The 26,286-nt window shown below is 39.9% G+C and overlaps 1 protein-coding gene across 1 annotated transcript in view; it reads right to left on the bottom strand.

Annotated features, from left to right (window-relative positions):
* FMR1NB (FMR1 neighbor) overlaps positions 1 to 25,741 on the bottom strand; it is a 146,496-nt gene extending 120,755 nt beyond the window's left edge. Inside the window, exons 1-4 of the mRNA XM_047764270.1 lie at positions 25,582 to 25,741; positions 7,887 to 8,006; positions 4,109 to 4,249; positions 2,648 to 2,744 (exon numbers count right to left, since the gene is read on the bottom strand). Of these exons, the coding sequence (XP_047620226.1) occupies positions 2,648 to 2,744; positions 4,109 to 4,249; positions 7,887 to 8,006; positions 25,582 to 25,741 (518 nt within the window). The remainder of the gene's footprint in view (positions 1 to 2,647; positions 2,745 to 4,108; positions 4,250 to 7,886; positions 8,007 to 25,581) is intronic.
* Positions 25,742 to 26,286: the final 545 nt, after the last annotated feature.

The following is a 26,286-nucleotide window of genomic DNA, read 5'->3' as shown; positions in this document are numbered from 1 at the left end:
TTGGCTTCTTTCTTTTCTTTTTCTCAACCACTGCACACTGATTTTATTGCTGCATCAATTTTCCTTTTATGGGATCATTTATTTTACCCACTGTAATTTTTTATCTATCTGTTTATTCTTTGAGATGGAGAAAAGAAAGTGAGTTAAGGGAATAGCTATAAAGAGATACCTTGCCCCCAAAAGGGGGAGTTTAGCAGGCTTTGGCCTCCATTTAAACTCCTTGTTTGGTATCAAGGATAGGATCTTAGTTCTAACACAGTTATTCCCCTTGCCTCTAAAATAAGCTTACCAGGAAAACATGATAGTACCCCATCCACCATCAACCATCCACTGTTCCTGGAAATTCAGCTTAAGCAGAAAGCTGAAACTGGCACCTACTCTGAGTTTGCAACAAAATAGCTCAGGATGACTTACAGTGGTAAGGAACATACCACTCTTACACAAAATGGCAAAATAAGTAAATGAATACACAAATAAGTCACAGTAAACCAAAATTTATGGTGTTCTCTATATAAATATAAATATATATATATATATTATTCACATTATTCAAATCTCTCAAGCACTTTGTATTATACAGAACAAGAAAATATATTCTTATTAAGGGATAATCCTCTGGAATTCATCTTAGAGAAAAATTCAGTGTGCCTGAACATTCCCATAAAACTCCTTTGCAAAGGCGCAACAGAGGGGCCATAATGAAATTATTATACCAGACCTATTACACTAGACACTCTAAATTGCATGGCATAATCCTAGTCACCTATTTCTAGCACATAATATTTCATTTTTATTTATGGGTTATCTTCTATATGAAATCAAGCTTTAGAGAGGAGGAGGAAAGGTAAAAAATGCCACTCCTATTCCCATTTACCTGGGAAAAGAAAGAAAAGAAGGAGGCCTAAGAATAAGAGACTACTCACTCATTATAGAAAAGTGAAAACTGAAAAAAGAATAGACATTCATATACAAACTGGAAGAGGTGAAAGACTGTGATCCAACTGACTTTTCAAAATAGTCTCTGAAAGTGATGTAAGCAATGACAAAGTTTAAATCACTATAAGGACTGCCTTCCGGGCCAGCCAGTTCCATCCACTGTATTTCTTCACTCGTTCAACTATTCATTTATTCAACAAAAAATATATTAAGCATCTACTATATGTGAGGCACCTTGCTATGAACTGAAAATACAATGATGAATATGACAAATTCATCAGACTCAAGGAAAAGGTACAGAAAAGAAAAAAGACTTAATGAGGAGTTCCCTGGTGGCCCAGCAGTTAAGGATTTGGCATTGTCACAGCTGTGATGTGGGATGGATTCCTGGCTCCAGAACTTCCGCATGCTACAGATGCAGCCAAAAAAAAAAAAGGACTTAATTATCTTTATGGAAAATAAGGTAAAACATGTGTCTAGTCTAAATCTTACCATGAAATCTAAATAATTTCTTGGTAACTCAAACACTACTTTCTTATTGACTTGAATAAAAATATTGAAGATGCTTTACTTTCAATAGGTACCTTTTCTTTACCAGAGAGTTTAAGGAGGTACTTGCTCTCAGGGTTGTACCAGTGCCAAACTTAGACTTGCACAAATCTGAGAGTGAGTGGCTCACTCATCCTACCCTAGTCCTAGCCCTGATCCCTACTTCCACACCCACTCTGTCCCAGTAGGTGGGGCGCTATTAAAAAAAAACAACAACAACTTGGAGTTCCCATTGTGGCTCAGCAGAAACAAATATGACTAGCATCCATGAGGACACAGGTTCAATCCCTGGCCTCACTCAGTGGGTTGGGGATCTGGCATTGCCATGAGCTGTGATGGAGGTGGCAGACGCAGCTCAGATCTGGTGTGGCTGTGGCTGTGGCTGTGGCAGAGGTTGGCAGCTGCAGCTCTGATTCAACCCCTGGCCTGGGAACCTCCATATGCTGAGGGTGTGGCTCTAAAAAGACAAAAAAAAAAAAAAAGTAGGGGTTTCCACTGTGGCACAGTGGATTATGGATCTTGAGTAGTCTCTGAAAGGGTGCAGATTCAATCTCTGGCCTGGCAAAGTGGGTTAAGGATCTGGTGCTGCCACAACTGTGGTGTAGGTCACAGCTGTAGCTCAGATTCGATCCCTGTCCCCAGGAACTTCCATATGCCACAAGTGTGGTCCCCCCTCCCCAAAAAAAGAATTTATAAGCATCATGCCAACAGCCCACTGGGATTTTGCACAAGATGCTAGTAAGAAATCTGATACAAACTGGCCTGAAGACAGACCAAAGCTTTAAGACCCAATGGTAGATGACAATCTACTAGATGGAGACTAACACTTCCGGGAATCCTTTTGATTTGTGGTTAATAACCACCTCTACTCCACACAACTTCAGCTCACTGATTTATTTCTTCCTTCCATTCGGGATTTTGTTTGATAAGGGAATGTACATACTATGCAAAAGGATATCTTAAATTTACAGAAAAATAAAATAACATGCATTAAAGAAATATTATAGTAACTCAACTTTTAGGTTTTTCCCAAGCTACCTTCTTTCAAACAAAAGGGACCAAAACATAACCCCTGCATTTTTGGAGCTATGAATAAATGTGTCTATACAGAAATATTCAAGTATACTTAGCAATCAGCAAATAAAAGTTTATGTTTGCCTACCTCCTCTGGCAAAGAGAGAAGCAATAAATGGGCAGCCATCCCAGGATGAGCATGCTGATCACACCAAACCCAAACATCCGGAACATCTGCGTAGGCTCTGGTAGTTTAATTATATCCTGTTACTTTTATGACTTAAGCAAGAGAAGCAAATCTGAGCTCTTTCATAGTCTTTATAAAAAACTATCATATAATAAAATAAGGAGATATTCTTACATAACAGGTAAATATCCTTGGTACTCTATAAGTAGCAGTTTATGAAATGTTCTTGAAATGCAACTAAAGGTTACATTTAAGTATGTTCCCCCCAATGAAAGCCTTAACATAGTGATCTACTGTTTTTGTTAACAGACTATGAATCATACTAAATACATTCCTTCCTATGGCCTAACCATGTTTTTTCCTTGGCCATATGTTATACATCCTAGAATACTCAGGAAGTGAATTAATCTATGAATAGTTAGCTTGATAAAGGAATGGCCTCTTAAATGTTTACTTCCAAATTATAAAATATTATGTTAAATGAGAAATCAAGAATTTGCATATGAATAAGTATATTTTATTCTTATATTCATTCATAAATGCATTCTAATATGATTGGGGAATTGTAAGTCATGGCTCAATTTCTCCCTCTACAAGAACCAAATGTCTCTTCACACATAATATAAAGACTAAACTAATGAATGAATTATAAACACCATGAGACAGTGTTCAAATTGTAATACTATATTCATGGTCAGGTTTCAGTTTCCATTATTAATACTAGATGTTCAACAAAGAGCTGTGAATTTAATAGGGATGATATTAACCTAAGACACTGTTTTGCATGCATCCTTTTGTAGCATTTGTTAGTGTTTAATCATATCATATACGTCCATCAAGGAACCAACTGGGAATATGTCCCCACTATCCAAATGAAGGAGCAAAAACAGATGGTCTAGTGCTCAAAACACTGTAAAGAAAAAAAATCTTAAGAGAAGAACCTAATTCAAAAAAAAAAAAGAATAAAGAGAGAAACTAATAAACAGACTTGAACAAGAAACATTCAAGTATACTGTTACATACTGAGATGCTGAAAAAGGATAAATGAGATTTCTACTCAGGAAGAGAAGGTGGGAAGAGAAAAGTAAGCTAAGGCATGACTGATTGGTATCTACTCCCAGGCATTGAGGGTTACATCTCATAAAGCTTGGAGCCTATGTGACAAGATAGTGACTAAAGCAAAAGAAAAGATGAAACTAATTTCAAACTGCCATAATCACATCTAAGCGCTAAGCAGAAAAGGCTCATGAACAGAGAAGCCTGACCACCTCAGGACTTCCTACAGATGGTATTTCTCTAGGGCTAGGAGCCTCCTTTAAGTGTTTGGACCTGAGAGATCCAAATTTAAACTGAGGCTATTGTGACCTGTTTATTCAATTTTTAAAAAATAAGAATATAACAAATGTAAGAGGATGAGCTTACTATCTTTCAGTGGGACAAAACAGTTGAAGTTGCTGGTCTTGAGTGATGAATAACAGCACTTGTTTCTCAAACACTCAGTCTTGTTAAAATCTTGCAGCGGATTGCAAGGCTTCACCACCTGATTCTCCTTCAGAATGCATGCTTTTAGGTGAAAAAAATGCAAGAAAGAGAATTTGGCATGGTTAATAAGCACATTCCCTAATTAAATAATACCTGCAATACAAAAGGAAAAGAAAAACACTTAAGCTGGTACATTTAAAGATTGAATGATTTATACAAATAGTACTGAATGCTGAAAAAAATGAGTTAAACTAAAAATTACCACGAAGTTATCTAACATCATGTTTTCAATTCTAGATGAACTGCAGAAAATAAAAAGTGTTAACAGATCATTGGTAAGGTAGTTTCAAAGTGACTATAAACAAGAGCTGAGCAATAGTGATGCAAATGTCACACAGAAGGGGCTAAATAAGAAGAACAGGTCAAATGTCCTTAAAACTAACACCTTGCTAAAATAATACCACAGACATCCTCTCACTCAGTTTTACTAAGTTACAGATAAATTACATCAATAAGAATGAATGCAAGCAAAATTTGAACAGTTTGCTGCTAGGAAATAAGGTAAGTGATACTACTGGTACTGACCTACTTTCTGTAAACACATCATATTGCCACTGCAATGTGTTTTGAGAGTCTTCCTTCTGGCCTTAAGTTATGAATCTATAATTTTTGAATAGGCAATGATTTATAGTACAAATACCAAGATTCATACAACTTCAATAAATTCATATATATCTGAATCTGTAAGATTCACAAGCTCAAATAGCTGATCTTTTTTATTTATTTATTTATTTATTTATTTATTTTTGTCTTTTTGCTATTTCTTTGGGCCGCTCCCGTGGCATATGGAGGTTCCCAGGCTAGGGGTTGAATCGGAGCTGTAGCCACCAGCCTACGCCAGAGCCACAGCAACGCAGGATCCGAGCCGTGTCTGCAACCTACACCACAGCTCACGGCAACGCCGGATCGTTAACCCACTGAGCAAGGGCAGGGACCGAACCTGTGCCTTCATGGTTCCTAGTCGGATTCGTTAACCACTGCGCCACGACGGGAACTCCCTCAAATAGCTGATCTATGTGAGAAACAACTGACAACTAAAAAAGTAGGTATCAGTATTTTATTCAAAAAGAAAATCTCTATAGTATGGCTTTAAGGCCAGTATAGATTCAGTTCAATCTCCAATACCATCAACAACCTCAGACTTAGGAAAGTAATAAATGATGTTTTATGATCACTCTAACCACTCTAAAGCACTTCAAAATCAGCAAAGAACAATGTAATGGTTATTTAGCATATTTTTACCTCTTGGTATATTTTGTTATATTCTTCTTTAAAAACTAGTAATTCCTGAAGCCCAGGTGAAAATAATAATAGCTACCATTCATTAGTCACCTATTTGAGCCAGGTACCCTGCTTTAGACATATCATTTCTAATCTTCACAGCAAACTCTCAAAATTAGTTCTACAACTTCCACTTTTACTTTTTATCTCGACCTCCATTTTTAAAATGAAGAACTAAAGGATCAAAGTAACTTGAACAAGGTCACAAATTTAATGCATTACCAGTTGGCCTGGATATTCATTTCCCAAATATTTTAGACACGTGAGCGCTTAGCCTTCTTTGTTGTTATACTCTAAACAATCTGTTCTTCGATTCTGCCAGGCCCAGAGTGACTCTCCTCCCAGGATGGACTACATTTGGAATACCATGTTCAGCCTTGGATATCACACACTCAGAAAAAGGTGACAACTGTCAGGGCTTGGTCAGAGACTGGAAGGACTTCCTATGTGCTGAGTTCTTCCCTGTTGGTACTGTTCAAAGACCACTTTCCGGGGATGAAATTCATACAAGAAAAGATTTTAAATCATAGAAACGACTGGACTAGATGATCTCTAAAGTCCCTTCTAATGCTGGGCTTCTGTTATCTTACTTAAATTGCCATCTGATAGACTTTATACCAGATACTAAAATTAACTTTCAGACTCAAATTATCAAGAGACACTTGTAATTTTGAAGAATAAAAAAGGTAGAACAATTATTTTTATCAAGTTAAAGCATATATAAATGATATATAATTTTGTCCCAAGGGAGAAGGATGATTTGACCTCTCAAGCTTCTCTGCCAGTCTGTCTCTTGGTTATCATTTTAATCTGTAAGAGATGAATCTATTTCTAACAGCAGCCTAATAACAAGATGACAGTTATTTTTGTTAGTGCTTAAGTAGAAAGAGTATTCATTTTCAATTATACAGGGGAGGAAATAAATTGGTTAAAAGTACTTCATATTTTATGAACTTGTAGTTATTCTCAAAGAATGTGATATATATGTTTTAAATATGTAATCACTGTTTTGAAAGATTTGAATTAACCTAGGTGAGATGTCTCTTAAAATGGAATAGTATGATTTTGTTGAGGAAAAACGTCATCTCATAAATTGATTTTGACTCAACTTACTGCACCAGGTTGTAGGAGTATTTCAGAAATGCAGATATCTAAACTATTTTAAAGGTGGCCTCAGTGTTTGTATAATGTAGTTATTACAGGTAACTACAGGAAGTTTACATCTGCTATCTTCTTAAGCTCTAAAGCATAAATCATCATTTGCTGTTTACGACCAACCTCAGCACTCACTAAACCATTATTCTAGCTTCACAACATACCACCTTATCAGGTTTCTCTTTCTCCATTCAATTTGACCATGGAAGTATTTTTAGATAAATTACTTAAGGAGTTTGCTTATTTTGCTATTCTCATTGGTAGTAGGTGTTATAATGCTTGCTTTGTACGTGATGAAACCGCTAGAGAGAAACATGAATAGCTTTATGCAAGGTCACATAAGAATTCAGTGGTAGAGTCTGGAATTAAACGGTGGCCATAATTTTGTGTATATGTATCAAATTTTGTTAGAATAAATTCCACATTGATTTTTAATGAAAGCTTCATCTTTGTAATTCACGTATGTCAATTTATTTGAACCTTCTTTAAAGGGCACTGCATGCTGTACAAAATGAAGTATGTTTATTTGTGGTTAATAATCTCACGGGCCATCATGTGCTTGATAAACACATTATATACAGAATCACAAAAAGACAAAGATGATGTGACTTGAAACCTGAACTTTTTATCATTAAAACAGATGGGAAAACAGCTGGTATACCCCATAACGTTAGAGCTACACAGTACCCTGATTAATGCCACAGAAGACATTGATTTCACAATCACTGACTAAATTTCAAGCAATGCTATTAAGGTAAATTTTGAAAGGTTTAGAGATTTTTTTTTTTTTTTGTCTTTGTCTTCAACCTACACCACAGCTCACAGCAATGCCAGATCCTTAACCCACTGAGCGAGGCCAAGGATCAAACCCACAACCTCATGGTTCCTAGTCAGATTTGTTTCTGCTGCACCACGACGGGAACTCTGGTTTAGAGATTTATGAAGGAAAAGTATTCTACAAAGAGTAACAGACATTTACGGAATGCCTTAAAATACTATCTCGGTTCAACCTCACAATTCTCTCTGGTAAATATTTTCCTTTTAAAGATGAGGAAAAACATTGAAGTTAAGAGGTTATCTTGCCTGGGGCAAAGGGAAGAGTCAACACTAAAACTCAGGTTTGTCTCATCCCGATGCCAATAGACCACACTGCCTCCTAAACATTTAACTACTGTTTTCAAAACAAGGACATTGGGAGAAATAAAATCAAACAGGAACTTACTTGTTGGAAATAAAAAACTTAAGAGAGCTCTTGAGGCTGAATTTTTTTCCAGAGATTGTCCATTAGCATTTTCATTGGTCCACAGAGTATTCTCACTTGGAGACGCAGAATTCACAAACCCTTAAGAAAAGTGAAATTATTAATCCCAACATATAAAGCATTTATCACTTTCTATGATCCTTTAAAAGTAATTTCCTTTGCTTAAATTAAATATTGAAAGTCTAGGAGTTCGTCGTGGCTCAGTGGTTAACGAATCCAACTAGGAACCATGAGGTTGTGGGTTCGATCCCTGGCCTTGCTCAGTGGGTTAAGGATCCAGCGTTGCCATGAGCTGAGGTGTAGGTTGCAGAGGCGGCTCAGGTCCCGTGTTGCTGTGGCTCTGGTATAGGCTGGTGGCTATAGCTCCGATTGGACCCCTAGCCTGGGAACTCCCATATGCCGCGGGAGCAGCCCAAGAAATGGCAAAAAGACAAAAAATAAAAAATAAAAATAAATAAATAAATATTGAAAGTCTAAGAGCTAACTGACATTGTACCTAAAATTCCTAACAGTTTAAGTACAATTAATCAGAACATGTTTCTGCCATTAAACTGAAAAACTGAGTATTAAGTTTAAAAATTAATTTAAAAATAAAGTGTAAAATGCTTAAGCTATAGGCTGACACATTTCATTGTTGCACTATAAACTGATTTACAATAGTGAACTTGCTTTTGACAGTCTTGGCACTCAGAGGCCTTATCAATTAACAACTTGGAATCAGTTATGTATTCCAACTAAATCAGACCCCATCAGAGAAACTCTTGGTAAATATATTGATTTATTTATCTACTAATAAAAATTAAAGCCAGAGACACCATAAACCTTCCTTATCCTTCTTCACTACTTCAAAACATTTTAGTTTTATCTGCATGATTCATCTTATATAAGGAGAGAGAATATCCATCTTCATTCTCATAACATGGCTTTGCCCATATCATTAAATATTTGCCAACATGATCTTTAATAACTTCACAGTATTCCATTATACAGCTCTATTATAAATGAGGTAACAATCCTCCCACAGAAAGATATTTATGTTGTTTACAATTTATTGATATTATGAAGAACACTGCCTAGAAATCACAGATACAGAGAATAAATTGATGGTTACCAGAGGCACGGAGTGGGGTGGTGGGTGGGAGAAATGGGTGAAGTAGGCAAAAGGTACAAACTTCCAGTTATCAAATAAAAAAGTCCTGGGATAATGTACTACATATCTGAAAGTCTCTAAGAGAATAAATCTTTAAAGTTTCCCATAAGAAAAAATTCTAAATTGTGTATGGTGACACACTTAGTTAACTAGACTTACTGTGGTGATTTCTATACAGGTATCAAACCATTATGTTGTACACCTGAAACTAATAGAATGTTAGATGTCAATTATACCTCAATTTAAAAAAAGAAAGAAAGAACTCTTGAGAGTTCCCTGGTGGCCTAGTGGTTAAGATCCAGCATTGTCATTGCTGAGGCTTGGGTTACTGCTATGGCACTGGTTTGATCCCTGGCCCTGGTATTTCCACATGCCATAGGCACAACCCCCCCCCCAAAAAAAAAAAGAAACTCTGCAATAATTATCATTGGAGCTATATTTCTGCAGATATTCATGAAAATTCCTTAGAATAAATTCTTTTTTTTTTTTTTTCTGCTTGTTAGGGCCGCACCCACGGCATACGGAGGTTCCCAGGCTAGGGGTCAAATTGGAGCTACAGCTGCTGGCCTATACCACAGGCACAGTAACACCAGATCCGAGTCACATCTGCAACCTCCACCACAGCTCATGGCAACACCAAATCCTTAACCCACTAAGCGAGGTCAGGGATCAAACCCTCAACTGACGTGATGGTTCCTAGTCAGATTCATTTCCACTGCACCACAATGGGAACTCCCAGGATAAATTCTTAAGGAATGGCCCTTGACCTTGGCCACATTCCCCTCCAGTATGGCTGCCCCAAGGTATACGTCTACCAGCAGTGCCGGCAAGGGCAATATTCGTGGACCCTCACCTTTTCACTGTTGTTTGTCGGTTTGATAGCCAAAATAATGGTCTCTCTTTTGTTTTAATTTGCACTTCTTTTTTTTTTTTTTTGGCATTTTAGGACCACGCCTGCGGGATATGAAGGTTCCCAGGGTAGGGGTCGAACTGGAGCTGCAGCTGCCGGTCTACACCACAGCCAAAGCAACGCAGGATTGAAGCCGCATCTGTGACCTACACCACAGTTCACACACAGCAACGCTGGATCCTTAACCCACCTGCATCTTCATGGATGCTAGTCAGATTTGTTAACCACTGAGCCACAACGGAACTCCTTAATTTGCACTTTTAGTCATCAGTGAGTTTATCTGTTTCATATATTGTGTAGTAGAGAACTTAACCCTTAATCTGCCACATATGTTGCAAATATTTTTCAAGGTAGTCAGCTACATTTATATTTTTTATGATGTTTTGGGAAGTTCAAAAGTTTAAAATGTTTCATGTAATCAAATGTATCAACCTCTTCCTTTACTATTTCTGCCTTTCAGGTCATGTTTTAAAAAGCACCTTGGACAAAGAATGTGCCTGTCATTTCAGTTAACAAAGGATGTTGAGGCCGCCAAGCCATTAGCCACTACAGCCACCAGATACGGTGCACCTTGAGGGGATTCAGGATAGAGAAACACAGGATACTGGCCCTAGATAGTTAAGATGTGTATCAAAGGAATAATTTCAATTAATCCAACCCTTGATTCTTCCCACACACAGAAAAGCACTAAATTCATTAACTTGAGATGTCTGATTTTTCTTTTTTTTTTTCACTTTTTGCTTCTTAGGGCTGCACCCGTGGCATATGGAAGTTCCCAGGCTAGGGGTCAAATAGAGCTGTAGCCTCTGGCTCCACCACAGCCACAGCAACGCCAGATCCAAGCCGTGTCTGCAACCCCCACCACAGCTCACAGCAATGCCAGATCCTTAACTCACCAAGCGTGGCCAGGGATCAAACCTACGACTTCATGGATCCTAGTCAGATTTGTTTCTGCTGAGCCACGATGGGAACTCCCTGATTTTTCTTTGATTAGCTTTTTAAAATTATCTTTTGATGTTCGACTACCTGAGTTTTTGTTTTATTTTGTTTGCCCAAACTCCTATACATCCTGGTTTCTCCTGCTCCAGGATACTAAGAGGTATCTGAGAGACTATTCCAAAGAGGTAAGGGAGGAGCCAGGTTAGATAGTATACTGGGCTTAAGTCCTCAGTAAACCTGCTGAAAAGAACATAATTCTCAAATTTTAGGTTGTGTGTTTTTTCAGTCAAAAGCATTCTACACTCTAATATTTCTAACACTTAAATAGTTCCACTTTTTAAATTTAAATCTTTAAACCATCTTGAAAATATTTTGGACTATTTTATAATATATGGATGTATTTTTCCAGTTTTCCTAACACCATTTATTAAATCCATCCTTTCCTATTTATGACATCACCATCACATACTAAGTCCTTAGTGATCAATTTGTTTCTTGACTTTCATTCTGTTCCACTAATCTACCTGCTCATGCATCAATATCACTGTTATAATTTATCTTGTATTGTTATATGTTTTCATAACTGATCTGGCAATCCCTTCATTACTTCTCATTATCAAAATTCTAAGAATTCTCTTGTGGTGCTGCAGGTTAGGGATCTGGCATTGTCACTGCAGTGGCTTGGGCTGCCGCTGAGGTGTGGGTTTGATCCCTGGCCCAACTTTGACATGCCGTGGGTGCAGCCAAAGAAGTAAAGGGAAAAAAAATTTATTTTATTTTCAAACCTGAAGAATTTTTTTAGATGAAATTTAGACTATTTTGTCAAATCGAAAAATCCTAATATTTTTATAGTAATTGTGTTCACTTATTCAACATTCATTCAAAAAACAATTACTGTGTGCCTCCTGTCTAGACTGAATTCACCTAAATGTAGACTCATTTGGAAACAACTGATAGTGGTACAAAATTATCTCACCCAAGACTCTCACTCATTCAAGTCTCTTTTTATCTCCCCGAGTAAGGTTTCTAGTTGCATTCATACAGGTCCTATAACCTTTCTTATTACACTTATTCCCATATATTACACATATTTTTGTTGTTATTTGAATATGGTCTATTTTACTACATTTTCTAGCTGATTACTGCTAGTTTGTAAGAAAGCTATTGATTTTGGTTCAGGTATTTTCTGAATCATTTCTTTGACTCTCACTAGCTCTCATTGTTCAGTTTCATTCCAGATCTATATAGCCTCAATATCACTAAATACAGATGGTTTTGTCTCCTTTCTCTCTAATATTAATAGCTTGTTTCTCTTTCTTTTCTCACTGCATTACCTAGAACTTCCGAAACTATGTTGAACAATAGCTATGATAACGGGCATTCTTTTTTAAAAAACTTTTACAGATTTTTTTTATTAGAGTATAGGTGATGTACTGTGTTGTGTCAATTTCTGCTGTACAGCGTAGTGACCCAGTCATATATATACACACACACACACATATATACATATACACATTCTTTTATATACAGCATAGTGACCCAGTCATATATATATATATACACACATGTATATTTATATATACATTCTTTTCCTCATACCATCAAACATTCAGAGAAGAATTAACACCTATTCTGAAACTCTTCCAAAAAACTGCAGAGGAAGAAACACTCCCAAGTTCATTCTATGAGGCCGCAATCACTCTCATTCAAAAACCAGACAAGGATATCACAAAAAAAAAAAAAATTATAAGCCATGATCACTGATGAACATAGATGCAAAAATAAAAATCCTCAACAAAATATTAGCAAACCAAATCCAACTATATTATATCATACGTATTAAAAGGATCATACACCATGATAACAGGCATTCTTGAGTCTGACTCTTGGATTCATATTTCCCACTTAAAAGGGAGCCCTGCACCAGACGGGTCTATAGAGAGGGCTTCTGACCTCAAACTCACCTTAAAACAATGCTCAAATGGAAGAAAAACTGCACTCACACCAGGAAGAAGACATCAGAGTAGAGAGCTGGCCCAAAGATGCTGGGCCTGACTCACATGATGATTTACAGTGCTTTCTTGACTTTTGAATATGAATCAAATGTATTTTTATCATGGGTACTATCCTGTGCTAATTTTGAAAATCAATCCAGTTGTTGGGCTTATGGCCAATTACCTGTGACTAGTGCTTCTAAGTTACCTTGGTGGATTTCTCCCTTCCAAGGCTCTGATTAGCTAGCCCTTAGGAAATTTATTTTAGAAGAAAAAAATTCAGTCCTGTTTAGGTTACTATTGATATTACTAGGTGGGACCCTAGTTCCCCAGTCATACATATATATACGTTCTTTTTCTCGTACCATCTTCCATCATGGTCTATCACAAGAGACTGGATATATATATTTCCCCATGCTATACAATAGGACCTCATTACTTACACATTCTAAATGTAAATAGATTTTATTTTTTGTCTTTTTTTTAATGATTTTTATTTTTTTCCATTATAGCTGGTTTACAGTACTGTCAATTTTCTACTATACAGCGAGGTGACCCAGTCACACATACATATATACATTCTTTTTTTTCTCACATTATCATGCTCCATCATAAGTGACTAGATAGGAGTTCCCGTTGTGGCGCAGTGGTTAACGAATCCGACTAGGAACCATGAGGTTGCGGGTTCGGTCCCTGCCCTTGCTCAGTGGGTTAACGATCCGGCGTTGCCGTGAGCTGGGGTGTACGTTGCAGACGCGGCTCGGATCCTGCGTTGCTGTGGCTCTGGCGTAGGCCGGTGGCTACAGCTCCGATTCAACCCCTAGCCTGGGGACCTCCATATGCCGAGGGAGCGTCCCAAGAAATAGCAACAACAACAACAACAACAACTACAACAACAAAAGACAAAAAGACAAAAACAATAAGTGACTAGATGTAGTTCCCAGTGCTATACAGCAGGATCTCGCTGCTTATCCATTCCAAAGGCAATAGTTTGCATCTATGAACCCCAGACTCCCCGTCCATCCCACTCCCTCCCCTCCCCCTGGGCAACCACAAGTCTATTCTCCAAGTCCATGAGTTTCTTTTCTGTGGAAAGGTTCATTTGTGCCATATATTAGATGCCAGATATAAGTGATACCTATGGTATTTGTCTTTCTCTTTCTTATTTACTTCACTCAGGATGAGAGTCTCTAGTTCCATCCATGTTGCTGCAAATGACATTATGTCATTCTTTTTTATGGATGAGTAGTATTCCATGGTGTATATATACCACATCTTCCTAACCCAATCATCTGTTGATGGACATGTTGGTTGTTTCCATGTCCTGGCTATTGTGAATACTGCTGCAATGAAGATGCGGGTGCACGTGTCTTTTTCAAGGACAGTTTTGTCTGGATATATGCCCAAGAGTGGGATTGCTGGGTCACATGGTAGTTCTATGTATAGTTTTCTAAGGTACCTCCAAACTGTTCTCCAAAGTGGCTGTACCAGTTTACATTCCCACCAACAGTGCAGGAGGGTTCCCTTTTCTCCACACCCCCTCCAGCATTTGTTATTTGTGGACTTATGAATGATGGCCATTCTGACTGGTGTGAGGTGGTATCTTGTGGCAGTTTTGATTTGCATTTCTCTAATAATCAGGGATGTTGAGCATTGTTTCATGTGCTTGTTGGCCATCTGTATATCTTTTTTGGAGAAGTGTCTATTCAGGTCTTTTGCCCATTTTTCAATTGGGTTGTTGGCTTTTTTGCTGTTGAGTTGTATAAGCTCTGTGTGTGTGTGTGTGTGTGTTTTGTTTTTTGTTTTTTTTTTTTTTGCTTTTTAGGGCCACATCCACAGCATATGAAGGTTCCCAGGCTAGGTTGAAATGGAGCTGCAGCTGCTGGCCTACACCACAGGCACAGCAACACCAGATCTGAACGGCATCTGTGACCTACACCACAGCTCACGGCAACGCCAGATCCTTAACCCAGTGAGCAAGGCCAGGGATGGGAACCCCAACCTCATGGCTCCTAATTGGATTCATTTCTGCTGCCCCATGATGGGAACTCCTTTTTGTTTATTTGTTTGTTTGTATATTTTAGAGATTAAGCCCTTGTCAGTTGCATTGTTTGAAACTATTTTCTTTCATTCCATAGGTTGTCTTTTTTTTTTTTATGGTTTCCTTTGCTGTGCAAAAGCTTGTCAGTTTGATTAGGTCCCATTGCTTTATTTTTGCTTTTATTTCTGTTGCCTTGGGAGACTGACCTGAGAAAACTTTTGTAAGGTTGATGTCAGAGAATGTTTTGCTTATGTTCTCTCTTCTAGGAGTGTGATGGTGTCTTGTCCTACATTTAAGTCTTTAAGCCATTTTGAGTTTATTTTTGTGCTTAGTGTGAGGGTGTGTTCCAGTTTTATTGATTACTTGTGGCTGTCCAGATTTCCCAGCACCACTTACCAAAAAGACTGTCTTTTTTCCATTTTACATTCTTGCCGCCTTTGTTGAAGATTAACTGACCATAGCAGGTGTCTGGATTTATTTCTGGGTTCTGCATTCTGTTCCAATGGTCTGTATGTCTGTTTTGGTACCAGTACCACACTGTCTTGATGACTGTGGCTTTGTAATATTGCCTGCAGCCTGGGAGAGTTATGCCTTCTGCTAGGTTTCTGTTCCTCAGAATTGCTTTGGAAATTTTGGGTCTTTTGTGGTTCCATATAATTTTCTGGATTGCTTGTTCTAGTTCTGTGAAAAATGTCATGGGTAATTTGATAGGGATTGCATTGACTCTGTAGTTTGCTTTGGATAGTATGGCCATTTTTACAACATTAATTTTTCCAACCCAGGAGCATGGAATATCTTTCCATTTCTTTACATCTTCTTTAATTTCCTTGATTAATATTTTATAGTTCTCAGCATATAAGTCTTTCACCACCTTGGTCAGGTTTATTCCCAGGTATTTGATTTTTTGGGGTGCAATTTTAAAAGATACTGTACTTTTGTATTCCTTTTCTTATATTTCATTCTTAGTACAAGAAATGTGACTGATTTCTGAATGTTAATCTTATATCCTGCACTTTGCTGAATTTGTTGATCAGTTCAAGTAGTTTTTGGGTTGAGTCCTTAGGGTTTTCTAAAAATAATATCATGTCATCTGCATACAATGACAATTTTACCTCTTCTCTTCCAATTTGGATAGCCTTTATTTCTTTTGTTTGTCTGATTGCTGTGGCTAGGACTTCAAATACTATGTTGAGTAACAGTGGTATGAGTGGGCATCCTTGTCTTGTTCCAGATTTTAGTGGGAAGGCTTTCAGCTTTTCTCCATTGAGTATTATATTTGCTGTGGGTTTGTCATAAATGGTTTTTATTATGTTAAGGTATGTTCCCTCTATACCCACTTTGGTAAGAGTTTTGATCATGAATGGATGTTGGACTTTGTCAAATGCTTTTTCTCCATCTAGTGAGATGCTAAACGTAAATAGACTTCAAATGATAGTAACCAAGTTATTATCCCACTGAATTCTGAGGTCTCCATAATGAGGAAAGCAGTGCTACAAAACCACATGGCCTTACAGCATCTCAAGGAGGCACCTGTGCCATAATTCAAACTGAACACTGTCTTTTCACACCCAATGAATCCCCACATATAACACATCTAATGAACCACATGAAAAATCAGATTTCTGCCTTAAGTGACCCACTTCCTAGTCTTGATGACATCTACAAAAACTGGTTTGGCATAGGAAGTTCTTGGCGTAAATATTTACTCGTAACTCTATTAATGTTATTATCTATGTTATTGGTATTTGCCTGTTGTAAAAGATTATTATTTCTTGTATTACCAAATGTGTGACTGAGCCTCCAACAAAAATAATGATGATTAAGCAACCTGAAGCAGTTGAGCAGATACACGGTTCTTTACCAGATCAATGGTTATAATAATGTAATTCTAGATATGGGAAGATACAACAAAAGGGAATATTTTCCTGGATCATAACAGCCTAGTAAGACAGGTAGTCCAGAGACTTTGGGCTACTGTTAATAAGGCCTAGTCTAGTAACAGTACATTAAGTGGCCCATCAGAAAAATCCTTTCCAAACCTTGGAATAAGCATTCCAAGCACCATGGGACAAAAGGGTCATGAAATGTCTCCCAAAATTATGGTTGCATTTATGATCATGTGGGGGGAGGCTATGAATTGGAGACTGGCACTTGCTATCTGCCTCTACAATGTTTGAATCATGAGCGACTACAGCTGCTGACCCTCAACACCCACTGAAAGAGTTAAGGGTGGAGATCAGGAGTGAGACACTCTGTGCTCTGGGAAAACTGGAAGAACAGGTCTCAGACAGATATTTTCAGGAGATTTTATAAGCCCAATTCTTGCATCTCCTCCTATCTAGAAAAGCACTAAAATCCTTCATGGTGACATTCACTCCTTATGACTAGCAATAACCTTCACAAGACTAGCAGCAACCTTCTGCAAAATGTGTGCTTGGTTGCATGTACCTCCCCGCTTCACCAAAATCACAAATACACTGATACTCCCCCCATCTCTTCGAAATGGTTTTTCAGAGCTATCTGAACTGCTGCTTCTGGAACTATAGTTCTCATTTTGCCCCAAATAAAACAACTCACAACTCCTACATTGTACATTTTTTTTTTTGTTGTCTTTTTGCCATTTCTTGGGCCACTCCCACGGCATATGGAGGTTCTCAGGCTAGGGGTTGAATCGGAGCTGCAGCCGCTGGCCTACACCACAGCCACAGCAACGCAGGATCCGAGCTGCGTCTGCAACCTACACCACAGCTCATGGAAACACCAGATCGTTAACACAATGAGCAAGGGCAGGGACCGAACCCGTAACCTCATGGTTCCTAGTCGGATTCGTTAACCACTGAGCCACAACAGGAACTCCACATCGTATATTTTTTTTAAGCTGACATGACTTTAATGGGAATGCACTAGTGTTTCATACTTAAATGTAACTTTAGCTGTTGGCTTAATTTATTTTTATTAAATTAAGGATGTATTCCTCTAGTCTTAGTTTACTACAAGTGTTCTGTTGTTATTTTATTTTTAAGCAAGAATGGAAGTGGGGTTTTTTATCAAATGCTTTTAATATTTACTGTCATGATCATATTTTCCTCTGCCTATTAATTGTTGAGTATTAATATATGTTTCAATATTAAGAGATTCTTGAACTCCTGAAATAAAGCCCACAATTGCTAATGCTTTGCATAGGATTTGTGGTTCAACATTCCTATGTCAAGGGTGTCTGCAGTTTTGTTTTCTATCTCTGCAGGTTTTGGCATAAAGGTCGTATCTGCTTCATAAAATAATCTGGAAAATGTCTCATCTTTTTTTCTGTACCAAAAAAAGTTTAAACAGCATAGGAAATATTTGATCCATTAAAGGTTTGGAAAAACACATCCATAAATAGTCTGAGTCTGCATGTTGTAGAGGGAGATAGTTCCTTTACGACTTTTTATTTTCTCATGCTCAAGAATCAATTTTCATTATCATTTTCCTAGGAAATCATTTTCTTATAAAATAATTATCAGGATGGAATCATAAGAATATTCACTTGAAACAACCCATTCTGTCCAGTTTGTTTTTTCCTAACTCCAACTCATCAATAAATAAGTATTTACTGCCTACTATATTCTAGGTTTGGGGGATATATCAGTGAATGGATTAGATAAGATCCCTGCCCTCATGGAGCTTACAAGATAGTGGAGAAAAAGATGACAAAGGATTAAACTAATAAATAATTACAAATTTTAGGAGTTCCCGTCGTGGCGCAATGGTTAACGAATCCGACTAAGAACCATGCGGTTGCGGGTTCAATCTCTGCCCTTGCTCAGTGGGTTAACGATCCAGCGTTGCTGTGAGCTGTGGTGTAGGTCACAGACGCGGCTCGGATCCTGCGTTGCTGTGGCTCTGGTGCAGGCCAGCAGCTACAGCTTCGATTAGACCCCTAGCCTGGGAACCTCCATATGCCATGGGAGCGGACCAAGAAATGGCAAAAAGACAAAAAAAAAAATTACAAATTTTAATGAGTGCTATGAAGAAAGTGGAAACCAATATAGTATAAGGTAGGGGACCTACTTTATTTATTTATTTATTTATTTATTTATTTATTTATTTATTTATTTATTTTTGCTTTTTAGGGCTGCACTCGTGGCATATGGAGGTTCCCAGGCTAGGGATTTAATCAGAGCTACGCTGCCAGCCACAGCAACAGAGGATCCAAGCCAAGTCTGCAACCTACACCACAGCTCACAGCAACGCTGGATCAGGGGACCTACTTTAAATAGGGGCCTCTCTGAGTTAATATTTCAGCTTAGAAAAAGATTAGAAGAAACTTGCCATACAAAGGGCTTGGAAGAGTGCTTCCAGAACAGGGAACAAGGAATGAGATTAATATTATCAGCCATGCTTTGCTAAATTAGAGGACTCATTGCCCTACATCACATAGGAAAGGAGCTGCAGTTGCAAGCAGCCCCGACAGGACCTGTGTTCTGTACTGCCATTTGCTCACTCAGTGCTTCCCTTCCACAACTGACTGTCCTTATCAACACACCATCTGAAGGAATTATTGGCTGGCAGTAGCACACTGTGGTCTGAGTCCCCATACTCGGTTATCTTCCACAGAGGGTATGCTCTCTGGAGTCCCTCCAGGATGGAGACTGTTATCTAACTCAGAGTATACTAGCTTCCAGACCCTGACAAACTGGGTTAGCTTTAGCAGAGGTGAAACACACGTTGCTACAACTTCTCTTAGGAGTGTCTGGCATGGCCTTCCATCTTTCAGAAATCCTCCAAATGTCTGGCATATCAATAAAGATAGCACCCTTTTTGGTTCTCTGGGTTTTCAAACATTACAGATCTTTTGGGCATCTCAATGGGCACTAGGAGAGGAGGAGGTAATTAAACCTTTACTCAGATAAGTGTCATCAGTGGCAGCCTGAACCAAAAGCCTCCAGTATATTTAACTTGCTTTCTACCACTGGTTTCGTCCCTATCTTGAAAGGAAATTATTTATAAATTAACTTGAGCACTATTCCCAGAGTGTGGTATGAGTACCATCAGTATTACATGAGTTGATTCTAGGTGGAACACAGTTGAATATTTATGGATGTATTTAGTATTTGCTACTTATGTATTTATTATAAAAGTGGAAAAAATATATATGACTAGTATATCAAAACTACCATGACACCAAACAAGGCTGACATCACTCACCATATGGAAACCTTTATAAAATCCCCTTTGACATCCCTGTTCTTTCATTCCTAGAAGCAACTGTCCTTTTCCTCTCTCCAAAATCTCCCATCAGCTAGTGCCCAGATCTTTTCTGATCATCTTCTCATTCTACTAGGCTCTAGCCCTTTCCCCTTCCCCACTGTTTTTCATATGCAGAATAATTCCATCCTCTCTGCTTCTCATTTGCATCTGTACACTCGTTAACAAGCTCAGCAAATAAAAGATTAGGATCCAACATCCCTAAATGGCAGCAAGAAATGGTAAAGAACCAATTAGGTTTCCCTGTCACAAAGAATTTTTATTTTTTAATTTCCCTGTTACCAAAAAAAAAAAAAGAGACTGAAAATCTAACTACATTTCAAAGAAAAAAGAGACTCAAAGCCACAGCCTTCTGGGCATGTGACCTGTGCAATCTACAGAACGTGGCTCTTAGAAAGGTCTCACACTTTGGTTCACTATTCTGCTATTATCCTAAAATTCATAACAAATTTTAAACAAGCGACCCCCACATTTTCTTTCTGCAAATAATAGCTGCCAGCTCTGCTCTGCAGTGAGGTCTTTCAGATAAGGAACTAGATTAAATAGTGAACAAACAGAATTCGAATAGTAGCTAACAGTATCAGCCTGAAGAGGATTCTGCTAAGACTTTAGTAAGTTGAGGGTCTACCTATGCTGCAGTCTCTTCTGGGCCCTGACCTCAAATAGACCTGAATTTGCATCCAGACTCTGCCATGTACTAGCTGGCAAACTTGGGCAAATCAGTAAACTTCTCTTCGCCTCAGTTCATTCATCTACAATATGAGGATAATATTTATTTTGAAGATTTTTAAGTATTAAGTGAAGTCATACTTGAAACGTTTAGTACAATGTAAAATGAGTAAATATTTTATCATATGTCTTTCACAGTTTCTTTTTCTTTTTTTTTTTTTTTCTTTTCTGGCTGCACCTTGCTGCATGCAGGAGTTCCTGGGCCAGGGACAGAACCTGCTCCACAGCAGCAACCCAAGCTACTGGAGTTACAACTCTGGACCCTTAACCTGCTGAGCCACAAAAGAACTCCTTTTCGCTGTTTCTTCTTACTGTTTACAATTTTAAATTTAATAATATTACTTTGTTTTCAGGATATTTATTTTTATAAACAATTCTCTTAATAGCAAATATGACCAGTTTTCCATTTATAACCATGCTTCAGTTTCCTTTGAAAATATGTTTATATTAAGAAGTGAGGAAATTTAAATAAAAATATGAATAATTGGTAGAATTAAGATAACCAAGAGTTGTGAAGGTGTTATTCAAATTACTGAGGCAGGAGAAACACCTGTCTAGTGAAATCTCCTCGATTTTTAAACATGATAACTGAAGCCTAAGGAGGGAAAACGACTCATCAAAGGCCACACAGCAAGTCAATGGCAGAATCATAACAACTCAGTTCTCCTAACTCCTAATTCAGGGATCCTCCAAGTACACCACATACACAAATGGTTAAAGCAAGACCAAACCTGGTGCTTAATGCGGAACAAGGCAGTCAATCAGACCTTCTACCTAGGTGCACTGCCTCATTCACATCCCAAGAATAACAGATAACTGAGGTATTCTAATATAATAATATAGAAACCAGCCATGTGTTTCTTTCCAATGGAGCTAAAGCATTCTGAAAATATTACCTATTAGTCAATCTTTATTTCTCTCTCTTTTTAATCTCCCAAAAAAGGATGTTCAATAAAGACTGACACAATAGGTGGTAAAGAATTGGTGGAGGAGGTGGGATCAAATTCCCAGTCTCAATCTACTAGTCTCTTCATCCTGCATGCCACTAGTTTTTATGCCTTATGCATAAAAATAACCTGAAAAGGAGTTCCCGTCGTGGCGCAGTGGTTAACGAATCCGACTAGGAACCATGAGGTTGCGGGTTCGGTCCCTGCCCTTGCTCAGTGGGTTAACGATCCGGCGTTGCCATGAGCTGCGGTGTAGGTTGCAGACGCGGCTCGGATCCCGCGTTGCTGTGGCTCTGGCGTAGGCCGGTGGCTACAGCTCCGATTCAACCCCTAGCCTGGGAACCTCCATATGCCGCGGGAGCGGCCCAAGAAATAGCAACAACAACAACAACAAAAAAAGACAAAAGACAAAAAAAAAGAAAATGAACCCATGGACTAAGAAAATATAATGTACAATCTATAGTTTTGTTTTTTAGATTTTTTTTTTCAGAGAATGAAAAAGCTCTGTTTGTAAGGTTCTCTGTTGTACATGTAACTAATGTTTACAAATACAGTAAAAGTAATCCAGAAATACTTTATATTTTAGATTAATAGTAGGAAAAATAAATATGAATAATCTCAAGTACTATGATATGTAAATGATCATTTTAAAAGTATTTTAAAATACTTTTCAAAGGGCATGAATCATATTTAAACTTATTTAAACAGTTGATAAGAAAATGTATAACCTATACTTTATTGAACACTGAATTTCAACCCCAAGCAGTTCTGACAGTATACGGTGGTCTCTGTTCCTTTTACTTGTAATACCTTGCCTTTGCCCAATTTTTGTCTCCTTCTTTGACTGTGGAAGGACTTCGGTTGAGGGGACAGAAGGCTTCTAGGGAAGGCAGGGAGAGAGAAGTCATTGAGATTAGAAGTGGGGATAGTGGAAGGTTTGGAGGCTTGAAGCTGAAGCGCGAGGGAGGGAGAGAGGAATACTATGGGAAAGCTAAGGCTTTATGCAGGTGAGGAGACAGAAGACCACTGTGAGGGGCTTGGGAGGGAGGGCAGGCCAGGGGAGGTAAGGTAGAGAAGGCCCCTGTGGGAAGGCTATCTTGAAGCTAAGCAGAGAGGGCTGTGGTTGGAAAGGAAAAGTATATGAGTGGGGTGCAAGAAAGATTTGAAGGAGGAGGTGGGAAAGACTTGGGGAAAGACCATTGAGCAGAAGGAGGAAAAGAAAACTTTTGAGGAGGAAGAGCACACCTTTGAGTGGTGAAGGAAGAAAAAATCTGTGAATGGGGAGAAGGGGAGGGGTTTGGAGGGATGAAACAGCATCTGACAGGGAGGTGATCAAAGACCTTGAAGAGAGTAAATAAGAATGTAAGGGGGAGCTCCCACTGTGGCACAAGGAGACCCGCAGCATCTTGGGAGTGCCAGGACGCCTGTTGGATCCCCAGCACAGTGCGTTAAGGATCCAGCATTGCCGCACTTGCAGGGCTTAGTTGAGGTTGCGGCTTGGATCTGATCCCTGGCCTGGCCTGGGAACTCCACCTGCTGGGGGCAGGCCGAAAAAAAAAAAAAAAAAAAAAAAAGAAGAAGAAAAGAAAAGAAAAAAAAAAGAAAGAAAGAGAGGTAAGAGAAGGATTTTGAGGAAGGGAAGGCCTTTGCGAAGGTAGGTTAGAGCGAGGACAGTATAAGGGAAGAGAACATAAGCATTATAAAAGGGAGGTGAGGGGTGAAGACCTTGAGTGAGAGAATTAAAGCGCTCTGTCAAATAAAGAAGAAAAGCTTTTGAGTGAGAGGCGAGAAGGCCTGTAAGATGAGCAAAGGAAAGACACTGTGGGGAGGTGAGGAATGAAAGGACCTTGAGCTAAGGTTAAGAACATTCTAGGAGTGATGATGAAGAAAGGGAAGGTATTTGTGAGAGTAAGAGAGGAAGTGGATTTGTGAAGTGAGGTGACAAAGGGAAGTGAGTGTAAGCAAAGGAGGAAAGTTCTTTGAGAAAGGAGGAGGGATTTTCGTAAGGAGAGGGAAGTTCCTACTTTGTGAGAGGACTTGAGGGAAGGTGGCATTTCAGGGAAGAGATGAAGGAGGGAAGTCATTTGTGAGGGTAGAGGCTGCAGGGAAGGCAACCACGAAAGAAGGGAAGGAAGGGAAGGAGCGGGAGGAGGGGGAGGAGGGAGAAGTGGGGAGGGGGGGAGGAAGGGAGAGGGAGGAGAGAGAGGGGAGAAGGGATGAGTGGGGAGGGGAGGAGGGGAGGAGGGAAGGAAGAGAAGGGAAGAGGAGAAGGGGGAAGAGAGAGAGAGGAGGAGGGACGGGGAGGGAGGGGACGGGGAGGGACGGGAAGGGGAGGAAGGGAGGAGCAGAAGGGGAGGAGGGGAGGAGGAGGCAGGGAGGGGGAAGAGGAGGGGAGGAGGAGAAGGGAGAAGGGAAGGGGGGGAGGAGGAGAGGGAAGGGGGGAGGAGGAGAAGGGGAAGGGAGGAGGAGGAGAAGGGGAGGGGAGGAGGAGGAGAAGGGGAGGGGAGGAGGAGGAGAAAGGGAGGGGAGCAAAGACATTTTTAAGAAAGTAAAAAGAAAACCTATAGAATGAGAGAACATATTTACAAATCACATATCCAAAATATATGAACTCTTACAACTCGATAACAAAACCACAAACAATCCAGTTTAAAATGGCCAAAAAAATAGCCATTTTTACAAAGAAGACACACAAATATCCAAAGGCTCATGAAAAGATGCTCAACAACATCATTAGTCATTACGGAAATAATAATGAAAACCACAGTAAGATACCACTTCATATGCACTAGGATGGTGATAAGCAAAAAGAGAAGGGTGATAACAAACAATGGGGACCCTCACACATTATCAGTGGGTATATAAAATGGCTCAGCCACTTTGGAAAAGTTTGGGACTTCCTCAAACAGTTCAACAGAGAATTCCCATACGACCCAGCAATTCCACTCCTAGGTACACACCCAAGAGAACAGAAAATATACTCAAAAACATATACATGCATATTCAGAGCCGTATTACTCATAATAGCCAACAAGTGGTAATAAACTAAATGCCCATCGATCGATAAATGGCTAAACACAATGCAGCTTATTCACACCACGGAATAGTATTTGGCCATAAAAAGGAATGAACTCCCGATACATAGGCTACAACATGCCCACATCTTGAAACCATTATGCCAAGTAAAATAAGCCAGACACAAAGGACAAATAATATTTGTTCCCCTTTATAGGAACAGGCCATAGAGACGGAAGCAGCGGGGGGGTGCGGGCAGGGGCAGGGAAATGAGTAATCGCATTCGTGAGGTGGGTTTGAAATGGAGGTGACGAACATACTTTGGAACTAGAGAGAGGTGGTGGCTGCTCAACGTTTAAACATACTAAATGCCACTGAATTGTTCACAACAAGAGTTAATTTTCGGTTCTGAGAATGTCGTCTCCATTTTTTTTTTTAAAGCCAGGAGGTGAGGCGGGTAGGGTTTTGTTAGGGAAAGTGAGGCGGGAATGGCTTTCTGAGGAGTGGGTGCTTCCGAAAGGAGATGAGGAGGCAGCAGTTTGCTGTCGGACCTGAGGGCAGAGGCGGAGGGAGCGATCGTGGGCCTTTGCGCCACCCGCAGAGCCCCCCACCCCTCAATTTGGCGCCCTCCCCTCCCCTCCCCCTGAGGGGCCCTGGCCCGGGGTCCCCAAAGCGGGCGCTCACCGGGACTCAGGTAGTAGTACAGCAGCAGCAGGCCCCAGAGGCCCAGCAGGAGCAGCCCGAAGCGCTTGTAAGCCCACATCCTCAGCAGAGAGTGGCGCGTCTCGGCCTGCAGGCCGCGCAGAGACGCCTGCCAGCTGGGCTGAGGCGTCGCCGCCGCCATGACGGCCTGGCGCCCCGTGCCGCTGCCCCCGGGGTGCGACCCCACAGCCGGGTTCTCCGCATTGTATCCCGGCTCACAGTGGAACACCCTGGAGCGCGGCCCCCGCACCCCCCGGGTCTTTGACCGGGTCCTCCCCCGCATCAACCGCCCCTCCGAAGGCATAGCTCAAGCTTCCTGCACACTGAGAGGCTCCCTCACCAACGGTCGCCTGGAACCCAGAAGCCTCTCGGGCGGGGACGCTTACGTAACCCCACCCCGCGGCACGTGCGGCCCTCGTGCCCAGGCCCCGCCCCTTTCCCGAGGCCTGCTGGGAGGCTTGGGTCCCCGCGCCCCTGCTCAGGGCCTGGCCCTTGCAGGACTGGGCAGATCATGTTGAATGAATGAATGAATGGGGCCCTGAGGCCCTGCTCCAGTAGCGGGACTGCTGTCACCCACTGACAAAAAGGCCTCGCTGGAATTCACACTCCAGCCCTGGCTGCAAATTCCTCCTCAAATTCAGTCCTCTGACACCGTTGTCGCCCCCGTGGTCACCATAGCTAGTCACT

This window comes from Phacochoerus africanus, chromosome X, assembly GCF_016906955.1.
Source record: "Phacochoerus africanus isolate WHEZ1 chromosome X, ROS_Pafr_v1, whole genome shotgun sequence".
Classification (NCBI taxonomy): Eukaryota; Metazoa; Chordata; class Mammalia; order Artiodactyla; family Suidae; genus Phacochoerus; species Phacochoerus africanus.
The sequence above is the reverse complement of the archived record's forward strand: the minus strand, read 5'-3'. Positions and strand labels throughout refer to the sequence as shown.